The sequence below is a fragment of the Austrofundulus limnaeus genome, unplaced genomic scaffold (assembly GCF_001266775.1).
Source record: "Austrofundulus limnaeus strain Quisiro unplaced genomic scaffold, Austrofundulus_limnaeus-1.0 Scaffold14, whole genome shotgun sequence".
NCBI classification, from domain to species: domain Eukaryota; kingdom Metazoa; phylum Chordata; class Actinopteri; order Cyprinodontiformes; family Rivulidae; genus Austrofundulus; species Austrofundulus limnaeus.
The window spans coordinates 3888086-3904866 of NW_013952416.1; the positions used below are offsets into that span (position 1 = coordinate 3888086).

Sequence of the window (16781 nt, forward strand, 5' to 3'; positions counted from 1 at the left end):
ACAACCCTCTTATTCTTTCACATACACAAACACACAGCGTGTCTTAGCAGGTTATGCACAGCATGTGATTCTAGGGAATAGCACTCTCTGATGGTAGTCAATTAAGAGATTATACAAGTAGTCAAAGTCCTAATTTAAATTGATGGGGATATACTATAACACCAGCTAGTGGCAGCAACTGGTACTACATGAACAAATGCACATATATGCAATTAAATCTACAAAAGATGAAACTTTTCTATAATGATGAAATATATGATGCCTCCTTTTTTGCTTTGCACTCATTCTTTTCCTCCTGTGCCTTTTTACTGATCTCCTCCACTCTTTTCTGTCATTCATTATTAATCCTATATATTTCCCCATGTGCTCCTACTCGTTTCCTGTTTTTTTCCATTCTTTAATATACAGGTTTTTCACCCTTTGTCTTTCTCAAAATTACACTCTCCTCTCCATCTGTCTGACTCACTCCTCTCAGCAGCCATTTCTCAACAGCTGTGTTAGAAGTGATCCATTTCACCAACCTGAAAAAGCCAATTATCTGCCTTTTTATGACTTTCAATATTTTACCAGTGTTTTATTACTGAGCTGTTGGCTCTCAGCACTGACACATGCTTGCACACACACTCGCGCGCACACCCACACAGGCAATAAACAACACACACAATGCTAACAACATACACACACTCTTATGCATACCTCCACCTCTGGGTTTTTACATAATGCTTGGTTAGTGTGTGGAGACAAATAATGACCGCTCGTCAAATAAAACATGTGGGATTCAAATGCATTATCTTTTGCAGCAATAAGAAGCAGTGGGCTGCCAATCATCAATAAAAAAAGTACAATGTCTCACAAGTGATAATTGTAAGGGATCCTTAAAATCGGAGGCGCATTTAAGCAGGCAGTCAGTACCCTGTGCCAACTTTTTTGTCATTAATTTTTTTACTGGCAATAATGAACGCATTAATAGGGACAATCCAATTTGTGTCTATGGCTCTGAACATGTGTGAAGTGCAGATATCTGTGTGTAAGTGTGTGCTTCCGTCCCTGTGCAAGTGAAGTACAACGGTGCACCACAGCTAAGGCAGAATGATCACCCTCATTTGTCACTCCTTCTCTCCACCTGACAGACATAGCGCAGTCATCTGCATTCAGCACCTGAGGCTATGGATGTTTAATGCTGCCATTAAACTCATCTCCGACATAAAGTGCATCTGTGACTAAAGAGTGAGCACAAGCCAAGCTCCAGGCAGTGAATCTAATGGTGAACACAGCTCTCCAGACACAGAAAGGAAGAAAATATAAAACTAATGTTATACGGCAGGGGTAAATTTCTGATTAACCTTAATGTCGTTTCTGCTTTCTGTTTTTCTCTGCACTCGGAATCTATGTTTCTTGTCATAGAAGCCTTTGCTCAGTGCTTCTGTATTTACTTTGCACTTAGCCTAGCACCTTCAGGGACTGTCAGCTTGTCATATCATCTGAGATGCTAACCTATGAAAAAGTCACACTATGACAGCACCACTACAGTAGCTTCACCTGGGGGAGGAAACCACGGGGACTAACAGGGACTAACCGGGACTAACTTGTTCTAATTAATATCACAACTTCTTGTTGCTTGGAAAGAAGCATCTAATCCTCACCCACAAGAAATTTCAGAGAACACAGACAAGTCAAACTAGCACCCCACCCCCTTCAATTTTCTAATCTTGCTTGAAAAGCTACATTTCCAAAATGTAGCAGACATCTTTTTTTACTAAAAAAGTGAACTTCCTGCTTTGTAGAATGTGACTCATCTTACTAACTACCTATATATTTTACGTTAAACGGCTTTCATTTCCCCTTTTTTAAGCAGGCTGGCTAAAAAAAACACAGAATGCTAGTGGTGACAACTGATTGCAAAAGCCAAGTACTGGTTGATTGAGGATGTTTTTGTTTTTTTTCCTCCCCTAAAATCTTGTCAGTAAATCCACAATAACATTTCTATTTCTGTACCCAAAGGAAAAAATCATTTGGAAGACACATTATTGTTTATCTTCTTCATTACTTAAGGACATGATGATTTCCAGTATTTATCTGTAAAGACCAGATGATGAAGGACCAGAATTTCAGTGGCAGTGTAATTATGCTGTGATTGTTTTAATTTAAGGAAACTGCTGCCTCGTTATGTGTTGGATGACCCTGCAGTCATGACAATCTAAATATAAAGAACACCAGGTAGGATTTGCTCTACATTTTACAATATATAACTAATTCACAACAATACAGTAAGTGTAAAATGTAGCTGGTAAGCTGCAACATGTAGTTTAACAGTGTTGTCAATGTGGAAACAAACAGCTAACACTGAAAATGCATGTTTTCTAAAGTAAATCATAAAAGTAAGGTAAAAACATTCTCAGGTTTTGAAATCTCAAAATGTTTTCAGAATAGCAATAAACACAGCTAATTTTTTTACAAAAAAAGATTTGTCACGTCAACAATCTTAAACCCAATTAATATGGGTCTGTGCCTGTCATCTCAGTTTTATTTATTTTCAAACACCTTTTTAAAAATGAGTCATAAATCAGGTTTACTGTTAGAATCATCTGGCGATGTTCTTACTGGCTTTACAAAAAAATAACAACAATGAACAAAAGTTTTTATATTGAAGCAAAACAAAACGATTTAAATCCCATTTATCGTGTGTGTATTTATTGTGAAAAATTATCGAGTCCACTATAAATATATGACACAAACTTTTTTGTGACAGCTGAACATTCCAATTTTGTAACATATCACTACATTAATTAAATCTGTTAGAATAAAAAAAATACCTTTTTTAGATCAAGTTGAAGGAAATTTTTAAAATTCACCTTGTAATTTGCATTTCCAAAAAAAAAAAATACCTGCACAACTTCAAACACGTAAATGAGTTTGCCTTTAAATAAGAAATGCTGCAGACCTTAACAATATTTTAGCACCGGGCTGACAGGAAACAAGGACTGAACAAGAGAGCTGTCAGTTGAAACAAGTAAAAGAATTAGAACTCCCTCAAAGAGGTCATTCAGTACAGAATGTGGTAAAAAAAAATGTTGGTTGTTCCTTGTCACTTATAGGAAAGATTTGGATGAAGTGCAAAGTATAAAAGTTGTAAAAAGGAAAGCATATGAGTAGACCAGGAAGGAAATGGAAGCATCAGAACAGACAGCTGAAGGCAAATGASTTAAAAAAAAGTTAAAGAACAAAAAATGAACAAAGATAGGTGAATTCAGAAGTCAACATTTAAGTCATTTGATTTAACGTACAAAAAAATGCATACACATTTAATACATAGAAACAGAAACAAGGCAACCAGGTCACAGTGGGCTAAAGAAAAGGAGTCAGAAAACAAACGTTTTCACAGTCTGATCATATAGTTTTGGATTTAAAACAAATGACCAGGGTAGCTAAGAGACATCACCTCTATAGGTGCACTGTGAAATCCTGACAGCTTGTTTATTCCATCAGTAAAACACCAACATGGTGATAAGGATGATGACAATGCAAGCTGCCACAAATCAAAGGCTGTCAAAGGGTTTCTTCAGAAAACACATGTCAACTTGCTGATATGACCAATAAACAGACTGGACTGATAATTTACGTTGTAAATTGAAAGAAATAGTTTATGACAAGGTTTCTTCCTGCCAAGCTGATCTGTCAGCRACTATCAGAGAGAGCTGGAATGTGCTTGATGAAAAATATTTTTCTATTAGCAGCTTATGCCACGAAGATATCAAGCTGTCATAAGAGCTAAAAATGGCACATCCGTCACAAATGGGGAGTTTTTGTGTTGTTTTGTTTGTTTTATTCACTTGAAAACCAATTTTTTTCTGTACTTCCTTCAAAAATTTTTAAACTTCTAAAATCTAAACTTATTGTATTTGTTTGTTAATCCTATAATTTTGTATCATAAAATAAAAAAAATGTGATTTATGTGCATGAGAACCCATAGTAACTTTGGTTGTATAAAGTGCTAGCTAACACCAAAACTCCAACAAAACATAATTTCATTATTTACGTTTGGTGACTGAAGAGCTGATGTAAAATAGTAAAGTATTCTGTGGCACAACTTTAAAACAGTTCTGGTTCAGAGGATAATAATTCCCGTTATTCGCCCCGATCTCCACATGATGAAGCATTTCATGTATGCTGAGTTATTAAATAAAATGTTAGTTATACAAAATTAACTAATATTATTCAGGCTGTAGTCTCTCCAGTGTTTTATGAGCTTTGAAAGGCAACTGAAAAACATTTACTTGTTCCTTTCCTTTGGAAAATGCAAAACTTKGGTTTGACAAAAAACTTACCCAAATTCTCAACTAAAAATTTAGATTTAAATCCGACTTCTCATGGGCATTTTGTTTTTATTCCCGGACTCTTAGAAGTTGGAAATTCAGTTACAGTTTATTTATTATGGAATGCAGAATTTGCAGGAGAAACATCATTACAAAATTAAACTTGTAAAAACCTTTAATAGTTTTTTTTTTCAATGAGATGCAAGTGACAGTTTTTGCCCTTCACTTTGAAAAACAAAACTAAATCAAAAAACAAAAGACAGATTAAAGGAACAGAGCTATAAGGAGAGGGGTGAAGGAACACAGCTGAAGTCCTCTGCCAGTTGGGAGGCTGTCTGATTGATTCCAGCTTCTCCTCTACTTGTCAAAGTGTCCGGGGGTCAGAAACTAGACCCCACACTGCTGCCGATCTGCAAACCAGTATGTGTGTGTGAATGGGTGAATGCAGCTTTTAATGGAAAACGTGCTTTGAGTGGTCAGCAAGACAAGAAAAGTGCAAAATAAATACAACCCATTTAGCATTTGTGGTATTTTTATAAGATAATTATTTCAGACTGATGCAGGCATTGGGGAACTGCTTTCTACAAAGTAGTAAGTCTTCCATACATGAAACAAAAAGGTAAAGGTACACCAAATAAGCCTCCAAAATGYTGAATATTAAGGCAACGTAAAAAGCTTATTTTTAAGCTCTATATTTTTATTGCATGATATTGCATGATTCATAGCGCAAAACAAATCCTTATTTATCTCATTCTGCCTGTTATGTGGCCCCTCAGCTGAGCTGCTGCCTGTAATATTAGCTCCAGGCTCTTTAAACCCATAAAAGCCCATTTTCTTCTGACTGGCAGGCTTTGTGGAAGCCTGCCGAGGGGCAGCACTCGGTGCTTGTGAGCAAAGCCTCATCCCTTTGCTATTGTTGAGCTTCTAAAAACCAACTCTAAACCTACTAAGTCACATAATTTCTTGTTCTCACTTAACTGAAAATGGCAACTTGTCTAATCCTTAAGTGAATATCAATTCGACGTCCTGAAATGTGAAACYAAACAGTTCCAGCGTCCACAGCAACATCTCTGTTAACGTTTTAATCATTAAATGATTTTGTTGTTTTCTTCCAGATGCTTCCTTCGTCAGAGCTCGTCACAGTCAGTGAACTCGCACAAAAGATTTGGCAGTTTTACACCATGCCCTTCCTGAGGCAGCCAGGGCTCCAACCTGCAGACTCAGGATTACACGACTGCACTATTGACCACCAGGCAGTACACTTTATTTAACCTCCCTGTTAACAATTACAAAACACAAAACAGATTGATATCTATTTAAAATATAAATACACAATACAGTATAAATATTTGGCCCACTTTCYCCTACTCATCATAAGGTCTAGACACAGACATTGAAAATAAAATTACACAAAATAAGGCCATGAAATGCTAAATCAGAATGTGATATTGACCACAATAATTTTATTTAATTTAGCAGTAATTTGCTGCGGTTAATAGAGGTTAAGAGGCACAGGTTGATAAAGGGGTCCACATGTGATTTTTGTGTTTGAAGATAATTGTACAAGCTCAAAAATGTACCTTTCAAAGATGATTAACCTCACTCTTTCCCAGAACAGGTTGTGTTTAATCGAACCATGAAAAGAAAAGTTGTGCTTGGTTTAGGCAGCTAGGTTACAACTTGCAAATCTATTTGGTGTGCAAAATTTATTTTATACCATTACTTCCTGTGATGCAGCTGGAGCTTCACTATGTGTTGGCTGCCAGGTAAAAGAGTCGAGGTTAGGTTTAGTTTTGTTTTTAAAAAGAAACAGCAGCAAACTTGGAAATATTCACTGTGACAAGGCTGTCAAACACAGTGCACACTGAATCTAGTTGTTTGGTTTGTTTGCCTAGAGAAGGTTGGACAACAAGGTTTTTGTTTCTTTGTTTAAATACAATTATTCTGGATGCAAGTGTTTGCTAACAGACAGAATAGTGTTGTTGTTGTTTTTCTTCTTTGAAAATTATATATTTAAATTACAGTGTAACTAAATAGCATTTCTGTTCCGAGCCAGAGGGAGGCTCCCTCAAATTGTCAATATCTTTCTAATAAACACCATTTGGTTTTCTTATTAATGGGTCTTTGACAAAAACTGATAACTTTMATAGTTTTTTCCTTCCATACCCAGCATTACCTAAAAATGTTTTTTGCATCATTGAACAATGCTAAGAAATGCTAAACCTAGCCATGAATGAGAAAAACATCAGTGACTAATTCTAAATGGAAAGCTTTGTTGTGTTTTTGTTGTATTTAGTACAGGAAATYAGAACCTGAATGACTTACTGCAGAAAGAAAACATTTTAGCATCGTCCTGTGCAATGTTTAAACCAAAAAAAAAGATGTTGTCGTTCTAAACTATCAGAAAAATCAAGAGACACTTAGGTTCAAGAAAACAAACTCTTAATGCCAAATGTTTTTTAACAGTGAATGCCAGTTCAACAAATACTTTCAAAGTGAAGGAAACACTTTATGAAAAAAAAAGAAAATCAAAGCAATGTCTTATCTGCTGCCAGTTTAATGGATTTCTCTGTTACAAATCAGAACCACCAGTCCCCACTCTGAGCAAGGACATTAAAAGCTGAAGCTAATTTGTTTCTCTGTGTTGAACATTTAATTCACCCATAAGAGGGAAGTGAATAAGAAGCCATGCAACAATTCATTAAAAAAATATGCAGAACAGCAGATGTGCAGAAGGCAGATTTTTTTTTTCATATTTAGGCTGCATCACCACAGTTTTCACTCTAAGACATCTTGAGAAAACAGCATACAATTCGTGGGTACGGACTATGAGAATAATAACATGTCAAAAATACAGAAAATAACCACCATATATTGATTAAAACATAATGTGAAGCMCACAAGCCACTGATTAATGCAAAATTAAACGCTGAGTCTTGCCACTTCTTGTTGGATGAAGAAATTRGACATCATTGTAAGCTAGTGAACAAAGGGATGGAAATCTACTATTTATTCCCTCATATTTCACTGTGGCTGAGTGCTTTTTATCTGTCCCACGCTTCTCTCTGAGGCCCAGCTGGATCCTTTATGCTTCTCTTTATATGTGAACTTGCACATGTGTGCAGGTAAGAAAATATATAAGTACGTGGCGCACAGCAMAGGGAAACTTTATGACTCATATTAAGACTAAACCAATTTGTTTCTTTGTTTACAAGTGTATGTGAGACAGTCATATATAATCTGGGATTACAGGTCTCAGTGGGACACTACCAAGTCACTTTGGTGTATAACACTGAATCATATCAAGACAAATATGAGACGATYGTGTCTTTTTGTGTACGTGTCTTTGCCTCTCAGCGGGGTTTCAAAATCCAGGTGGTTAGGATTCTTTCTCTTTCTTCTTGCTGATGCCGACTACTGCATCTAATTTACCTAATTCTCTTTCACTTGCTTCGCTTTAAAATACATTTAAACCTATTTATGGKTAATAACTTGAACCTGTCCACAAATTCTAACATTTTCCTAACAAGCTTTGCTATGTTGTAGCGGCATAATAACGTTTAATTAAGAAAAGTAGATATGGGAATAGAGYGCTTCCTGATTGTCCACTGACAAGACAGTGATACCTCTAGGTGTTTGCATGGGTGTTCTGCATAATAATCAARAGCAGTAAATAAATCAGAAACGATGGAAGGGAGCAAGAAAAGAAACGAGGAGCGTTCAACAGGCAGGCTACTGCTACCATAGCAACTGACAAGCTATGTCCCGACTGTCAAAATTTAATTTCCTCTGCGTCAATTTTACAGAGGAGACAAGCGAAGAGACAGTGTCTTAACACAGCACACAATGCAACACAGGCATTAAAGATACATCACACAAACATTCGCTGGTCTTATGAGCCTTCCACAAGGCACTGAGAAACATTCATTACTGTCACAATCAAATGATGCTGTTTAAACTACAAACATGCACACAAGATTAAAGAAAGCTTTATCAAAACCAGCACATTAGACAATAAATACTCAGTATTAAACTGCCATGTAACACATGCTGGCTACTTTTTATTATTATTTTTTTGTTAAGCTTCTTAAATTGAATGTTTGCAACATTTGAGTGTGTAAACACATAAAAAGTTAATCAAAAAGTACAACAGGACACTGAATATTTCAACAACAGATCYGACCCAAACCCGATTCATTTTGCTCTTTTACTCCACGCAGCTCTGCCTCGCTCCTTCTCATTAAATGTACCGTATCGTTTAGAGTTAATATAAAGACACAATCCAGGAGCAATCAATAATCAACTGATTTTATGATTAGAAACTAGAACAGTGTACTATGTTTCGAATGGATGGTCTCTGCTCACCATGTGCTGCGCAAGGCAATGAAGATTTCATGCGTCTATAAATTGTTTTATATTCAGTTGAATATAGGACTCTATCTTATTTCAGGTTTCTGTTTTTCCCCCGAAATCTCAAGACACATCTATCTTTCTACAAAGATAGAAAAACAGATAAATGATGCTTACTGTGTGAAGTTTGGTACAATGTAATCCTTAAAGACAGAAAATCAAATACCTGCCACAAAAAATCATCCAGCCGCCAAGCATAAACAATAAGTATGCATGAAAGACTGTGCGTTTTGATTTGGGTGCATAGAACAGATGTTTCGTGCAGTCTGTCAGGTAGTTTTCTGCAGCCAATACTCACTTGTGCTACACATGTTCTGTGTACAATAATGTGTTTYCAGAGTCAGTAGAAACCAATCTCTCTTTATGGAGATAAAAACCAACCAAAGACTCTTACCTATAAGTTATACAGATTTATTAGAAAAGGTTAAGTTTGTCATACTTATTTTTGGGATAGATCTAGGGAAAATACTTTTGAAATCTGTGTAATGTCCGCTGAAATGATGGGAACAGCAGCTTATGAGTGTGTGTTTGTGTTTTGCGTGAGTGTGAACAGAAGGGAGCTTGCTCTGCCTCCAGCAAATCAATGTCCCCTCGAGGGAACGGGGAACCTGAGACAAAAAGCGAAAGAGACTTGGAGAAAAAAGGAAAAGATGGAGGAAGCTCTGGGCAAACACATTTCGCTATTTCCCTTTCCGATCTCAGCGCCACGCTCGCAGAATGAACACATTTTCCAGTGAAATTTGTATGATAAGGCTTTGTTGGAGGAAATCAATTAAGAAGCTGAACTAAAATGGTGAGAAATTAACACCTGCCAWCAGCTATTCACAACTTCAGTGACTCGGAAATGCTCTAAATCTTCCCTTGTCAATGAATAAAAACTCAATTTATTGGAGGATAAATCRTCTTTCAGTGGACTAAACTCTTTATTTCTTATTACTCTTTACATTCACTCTGTTATCATTTGTTTGGGATAACATTTTGGTGGCACACTATATTTCACAAATCTGCAAAAAAACACAAAAATGTCCAAATTGCGTAGCATAATCTGCTGCAGTCATTTAAATTAAAAAAATATTTTATACAGTTAGCACTGTACCTTTTACTGAAATGTCTTCAATATAATGACTGAACTTCTTGTGAGAAAAGACAAATTTGTGACAGAAAATTACAAACGCTCAATGAAATGTACAAAGATAGGTAATGTTGAAAGAAGCATCACAGTAAAAAACAAAGTAAAATYTGTGTCAGTGGCCTGCCTATTTAACAATATAGTACAGGGTTATTCAACTGGCAGCCCGCGGGCCACATCTGGCCCAGGAGTGACCAAAGTTCGGTCCGTCAATTGGTTCATTCGTCTCTTAAGTCCAAAACCCTGGTTTTCTACTTTAATTACTATGAATTATTTTAGTTAAACATAGACATGTTTGGTATCTACAGAAACGTCAGAACCTTGACAAGAAGCTGATAAAAAACATTTCTATGCACATTCAAAACAGTTAAAATTACAAGCAGTTGAATATAAAACTATGAAAGTGAAAATAAAATTGCTTTAAAAAGTCAGAGATGTCAAAATATTTGTGTTAAATAGGAGACATAATGTATTCTTTTTGTTTTTGATATTCTTTAATTATCACTACTTTTATGGGGTTCTGTATGTTGTTTTCATGATTAAATGCAGCAAAATAAACTATTTGAAAGGTAACTGATCTTTGTAATACTTGGTTTATTTACATAATGGCTTAAATTGCTGGATGTTTGGCCCCTGAGCTGTTAACCTGCAGTAACTGTGGCCCCCGGAGCAATTTAGTTAAATAGCCCTGATATAATATATATGCTGTATCCATGTATGATTCTGTATATTCTTCTACCTAGCAAAGAATGCTGATTATACCCTTTGCTACTAAAAGCAAGAAGCTGATATTAATTAATACATTTTTTTTAAGTTTCCCTCTGCTATCTCCTGCAGGTAAGCTAATGGGTGCTAAAAACAACTCCACAGAACTCCTTAACAGAAAWTTTAAATTATCCCTTGAATTACTCATATGAGTATTCAATAGGTTTCGTCTTAAAGAGAATAGAGCACAGTAAAAATATAAACATAAACCCTAGTACACATGTACATGTTCTTACATGTTCTTACATAAGAATGTAAGAACTTGTCTAAAATCTGCTTTCATTCATTAATTTTCTTTTTTTTTCAGTAAAGTGAAACATTCTTATGCTCCTACTTATTGGATTACAGAGCATAGAATCATTTTTTACCTTTCTGACATTTTCTYGCTGCACTGTGATTTATCTACCACGACAAACTCAATCAAACTAAAAAAAGGGTTTTAGCTGAATGACATTTTAGCCTTAATCTCCTAGAAAGAYTTCAAATATTTGTAAGTGTGTGGGAGGGAACGAGTGTACCTCCACTACTTCCAAACGCAAGTGGGGATTTTAAAAAAAGCCAAAACAAATTTAACAACTTGACAAAAGCCTTAGATGGTTAAAAAGGTTGATTGCATGATTCACTGAAACTGTCTAGACAGAAAAAGTATTTTTATTCACTAAAGTTTTCAACAAGCTTTATAGGGGGGATTTAAAAAATCCTTCGCAGAAAAAAAGAGGCACAAGAAACTATAGTGTCACAAATTTGAGAAAAWTTTTCAAGCTGTACTTCAAAACCACACTCACCTGTTGACCAGCCCAAACCTGAAAACAAATACTATTGCTAGTTTAGAGCAAGCATGTTTAGACAGATCTGGTATATTTACTCTATGGAGGCCAGAAGCAAAACACAAAATAAATTCAACTAGAAAGGAGAGGAAGGAGCACTGAAAGGTAAAGTAATAATCATCTGCAGGCTTGTCAGATAGACCACCAGACACCACTGGTGATACAACCCTTTATTACCCACTGGCTCCATAAAACCAAATAAGCCCCATCCATAGAGATGCACTGTGTGTGTGTTGCAATCATCTTTACAAAGAAGTGTGGGTGTGTATGTACAAGTCAGTGTTATGAACAAAATATATCCAGATTTGAATCATAGAGAGGAAATAAGAGGCCAAATCAAATTACTTATAAAATCCTCCTTGTCAAAGGTACTAATATGTAAAAAACAGAAGCTGAAAGTGTTTCCTTCAAGTTGTGAACTACRAGGAGACAAATGACAACTTGTGCATTTATCCAAGTGAATTAATTTATTTATTTCACCTCCACCTTTCTGCCTCCTTTCACAGAAAGTGAAAGGCATAAAACATGTCACACATTTACACAAAACACTCAAGATAAGCAGTTCCTGGAATGGACATTCACTTTCCTTCCTTCCTTCTTTCCTTCTCTTTGTGTCTCTCAGTTGGTCAATGAGTGTACAGCAGGAAGAATGAAGTTATATTTGCAGCTGTAGCAAACACAAAGTATTGTGTACAAATTGTGTCTTACAAGACCAATACAAGATCACAACCKATTATTTAAAATGGTCATAATGCTGTTTTTTATATATATTTCAGCTGCTCTCTTCTGCAGAGGTCACCACAGTGAGCCAATAAACATGCAAGATTTGGCAATTGTTTTATGCCAGAACCCTTTCCTGACTAAACCTGGGATCGAGCCTGGAGTCTCAGCAGTACAAGACTGCGCACTGACCACCGAGCTACCGCAGCCCCCCTGACATTGCCATAATGCTTTCCAAAATTTGATGGTACAATCAAAGCTTTCAAAATCAATCAAAGGTTTATTTGATGATTACCTATCAAGCGAAAATTGTTCAAGTAACATTCTGATCCTGTTTCTGTTTATTTCATGCAACAATTAACTTCTGAATGGCGTTAGCACTTTCGGGCATTGATTGCTACCACTTTGCTGCCAACACGATAAACTGTCTCTTCCAAATTATCATTTTTCATTTGGCTTAAAATCAAAATGTGTCCAGAGTAAGCCTGTGGTTTTGTGGCTTTACAACCAAATCCATTACTTTGAGTCAAAAGAGGCTCATGGAAATTTTACTTGGTTAAATATTAGAAGTACCTCCAAATACAGTAAACAAATTGATACATTTAAACCAAACCACAAGATTGGGGAGAAAACATGACTAGCAAACTGAAAATGGTGATTGAAAAATGGCATTTATTTTTGTTTCTTTCAGTTGTTTTAATACAGAGGTATAATAAAGAATGAGCACAACTGATATTTGTGGGATTGGGAGTAAAACAATTTAATGTCATTATAATTTAAAAGCTTTTGTTCTTAACATGGATCTTTCCCCTCTATCAAAAAACAAGTGTGCAAAGGACTGAGCAGATATCAGGTTTCCTGATATTGATGTGGACATGTTTACGGATAAAAAAGGAATACAAAAGAAAGCCTGAAGGCATTTAAAGGTCTAGATACCTGGTTCAACTTGAAAGGAGAATTTGTCAGACGWCTTCAGGTATCGAGAACTGGGTGAACATTCTGGTTGTAAACAGACGGATTAAACAAGGTTTCTTTTTTTTTTTACTTGGCTGACAATTTGTTCAAATCTACAATAAATATTTAATTAAATCATGTACATACCATGGTATACTGTACTATGTCAGCACATTTGTTAAGTAAGAACATTTTAAAGGCAATCTTAAATTTTGTAACAAATTTATAGGAGTTAAAATAATCTCTGTGCAAGTTTCATTGGCGTAATACACATAGTAATGTTAGCCTGAAAAAAATAGCAAAACATTGCAGTTATACTGACTATAAATGGAAGTTACCGAGTGGCATATCTAGTGTACAGCTAGAAAACATGAATAAAGACAAAGTGTTCACTGCAAATTCACATTTCTTGGCAAACTCTCCAAGATGTTTGGAACAACCAAACTGATAAATGCTGTATTTCTGAAAACATGCTCAGAGAAACTGAATTAATTTGGCACTTTAATGGTATTCGGGAGCTTAAATTGTCTTAAATTATAAGCCATATTCACCCTTGACACACACACACACACTTTTAAATAAATAAAACTACTGAATTTGCTATTTAAAAACCCAAGACAAAGAAATCACACAACAATCCTTGCAATCATGTGAAACTTTGTGTTTGTCTGCTCAGTGGGATTCACAGAAGAGTACATGTTGAGTCAACCCATTCTCACTCCCAAGTCGTCACATAATGACGCTTTTCCAAAGTTCCCTCTGCGTCCAATTTTGACGCATTGGGTACCCCCCTCGCATCAGTCATTGACGAGATGGGGCGGAATCCGTTGTCATAATTTCAGAAAGTGTAGAAAATTCACAGAAACTAACCGTCCCAAAGCCTAAAATTACCTTTATTCGCTCTAGGCATCCTGTCCCTGACCCTAGTACCCAAAATTAACCATCAACTCTGATCCCTAAAATTAACCATTTTTAGACAGTGTAGGAAATTCATGTCAACTAATATGACTCAAACCGTAAAATTACTTAATATTAGCCCTAGACATCTTATCCCTGACCCCACTACCTAAAATTAACCATGAACCCTGACCCTTAATATTAACCACGGACCCCAACTCAAAGACCCCTACATTTTGCATCCTAACGCATCAAAACCGGACGCCGAGGGAACCCGGAAATGCCTGGTGTGTCAATAACTGATGCGACGGGGGTACCCGACGCATCAAAATAAGACACAGAGAGAACCTGGGAAAAGCGTCAATATGTGACGWGTCGGGAGTGAMAATGTGTTAGTTGAGTTTGTGCACAACACATATTTACCTCTGGCTGGTTTCTTTTCCTAGGATGCGATCTCCAGGTGGGTCCAAGGGAGAGGGGAGCAGGTTGAAACAGGAGGTCAAAGATTGGCTTGAATCTTCTCTTGACACTGTGAACCCATCCAAGCACAGCCATCATCACGACATTAGGCTAATTGCTTTATGGGTTGTTTACAATAGTGATATGTCTGTTTTTATGGGCGCATATAACATGCCATTGTAGAGGAGAGTGAATTTAGTAAGGTGACAAAAGTAAAGAGTTCTAKATTCTTCCTTCCTTTGTTGACTTTTTACTGTGAGGATGTGTGATTTCAGCCCTGCTGCTGAAAACGGCCATAAATTGCAGTGAAACAGCTTTCTTTTTAATAAAGGCTTCAACAGGCCACAAGAGAGAGGTAAAAATGTGAAGCACCAATGAAGAAAGTGTGTGTAAGTGTGTGGGATGGGTGTATACTGGATAGCCTGTTGTGAATGTATGCATATTTATCTTTATAGATGCCTGTGCATGTTGCTGAGGCTGTCTTCATTGTGCAATCAACCTGAAAGTGTGTGCAGGCGCGTGTCTTTAACTGACTCACTATGATTATGTTGAAGAACCTTATTCTTTTATTGCGAGCACAAAGTCTTAGTCCCTTGACTTTATGAGAATAATTCATCAAACCTTTAATTTCATGCTACAGTCTGCAAACCATTAGGTCTAATGACTAAGCATCCATGCTTGTGTGCTAGTGTGTATTAATGATTGTGCCTCCTTTAGCTCTTTATCAGACGGTGCCTGTTGAGATGCTTTCATTATTTTGTGCAACTCTATGGGGGCTCTGTTTGAGCCAAAATTCTCTCACAAACCTCTTTAAACCCTTTAAACACAGGGGTTTGGTTGAGTGGTATTGAAAGTCCAGACATTGTCTTTTACTTAATACTGTTACTAAACATTTACCTTTAATTGACATGATTTAAACTATTGTGAGAGCCAGTCCAAGGCTTACAGATGGGCTAGAGAGTGAGTACTTATTTAATGTGAATGGTTTACCTTACTTTGTTTTTCAACCATGTTTTTATACATAAAACAGGTTTTTACTGCATTGGTTGAACTACCAGGAAATTTAATTTTAAGCTGATTTGCATGTAAAAATCTGTTCTTGTATGAATTGTGTTTTGAGCAGCTTTTTGCTTGATTCTTCCATGAGCATCTCTCACTGATTCTTCAAACTGCATCTTCTGTCTACTGCAGGTAATATACTGTCTGCTCATGAGAACTCCACACAATCCCACTGATAGCAAAAGGACAATAACTACCCATTTAAATTTATGGACAATTAACTGCACATAAAATAATCAGCAACATAATGGCAATATTTACAATAGTTTATGAAATGGTCCTTTTATCGTGCTGCTTCTGTAATTAACATTAGTACTTACAAAAGCTAATTATTTTACTTTACTACATCTACTCGTAACATCAAAATGGATAACTACTTTCATGTGACATGAATGTGCTACAAATGAACTGATGAACGCATCAAGAGATTGTTTGATAAAGTTKATCTTAACATATTCTTATATGGAATATTATAGAAGCCTAATGCACTTAGTCACCATAATAAAAAATTTTATATATTGTATGAAAGCTGAGGTTACATTTTGGCAGTCCTTGCTGCACTGAGGAAGGACATGAGCAACGACAGTCCCTTTTCATCCATGCAGCATGTCAATGTGACTGAAATGCCAAAACAACAAAAGAGATAAATTGCTGTGAATGAGGTAGCTGGATCAAAGTTGTCACACATTGAAAGAAGCTAAAAGAATACTGGTTTCATATAATAAGTGATAGAACTGATGTGACTTAAAGAAAAAAATAAAAACAAGAGTGCCAGACAGTGAATAAAACAACAGGAATGAGAAAGAGAAGCAAATCAGTGCAGGTGGAGAGAAAAACAATTGTGACATACAGAATGAGGAAGTACGAGCAAATATTTACTTGAACAGAAAYAGGAAAAATGTAAATACATCCAAGTGTAGTTGTGTTTTTTCAGAAATCAACCAAACATTAAAAAAAGTTTAAAACACTGTATTGTGTATGATTAAATTAAGTTAATAGAACTTACCGTGTCGAAGTCTCTGATCGTCAGAGAGGTCCAGATCTAACATGAGATCATCTTCATCCAGTTCTGATGAACCCAGGTTGTTCAAAACATCCTGTTTAGAAAAAGAGAAAAAAAATTCAATAAAATAATGAGAAAATGCTATTTTGTTAATAAACTGGTTAATGTGGCTCAAACCATTTTTGACAGGAAACAGCAGTTGTTTTCATAATAAATGGGCAACATTATTTTTTTTTTGTTTATTT

General features: G+C 36.0%; 1 protein-coding gene across 5 annotated transcripts in view; it reads right to left on the minus strand.

Moving 5' to 3' along the window:
* Window positions 1-16781, minus strand: part of ccser1 (coiled-coil serine-rich protein 1) — a 119675-nt gene that overhangs the window by 84791 nt on the left and 18103 nt on the right. For all 5 annotated transcript variants that reach the window (XM_014002729.1, XM_014002728.1, XM_014002730.1 and 2 more), the window contains exons 5-6: window positions 16540-16630; window positions 14439-14544 (exon numbers count right to left, since the gene is read on the minus strand). In XM_014002729.1, coding sequence (XP_013858183.1) covers window positions 14439-14544; window positions 16540-16630 — 197 coding nt within the window. The remainder of the gene's footprint in view (window positions 1-14438; window positions 14545-16539; window positions 16631-16781) is intronic.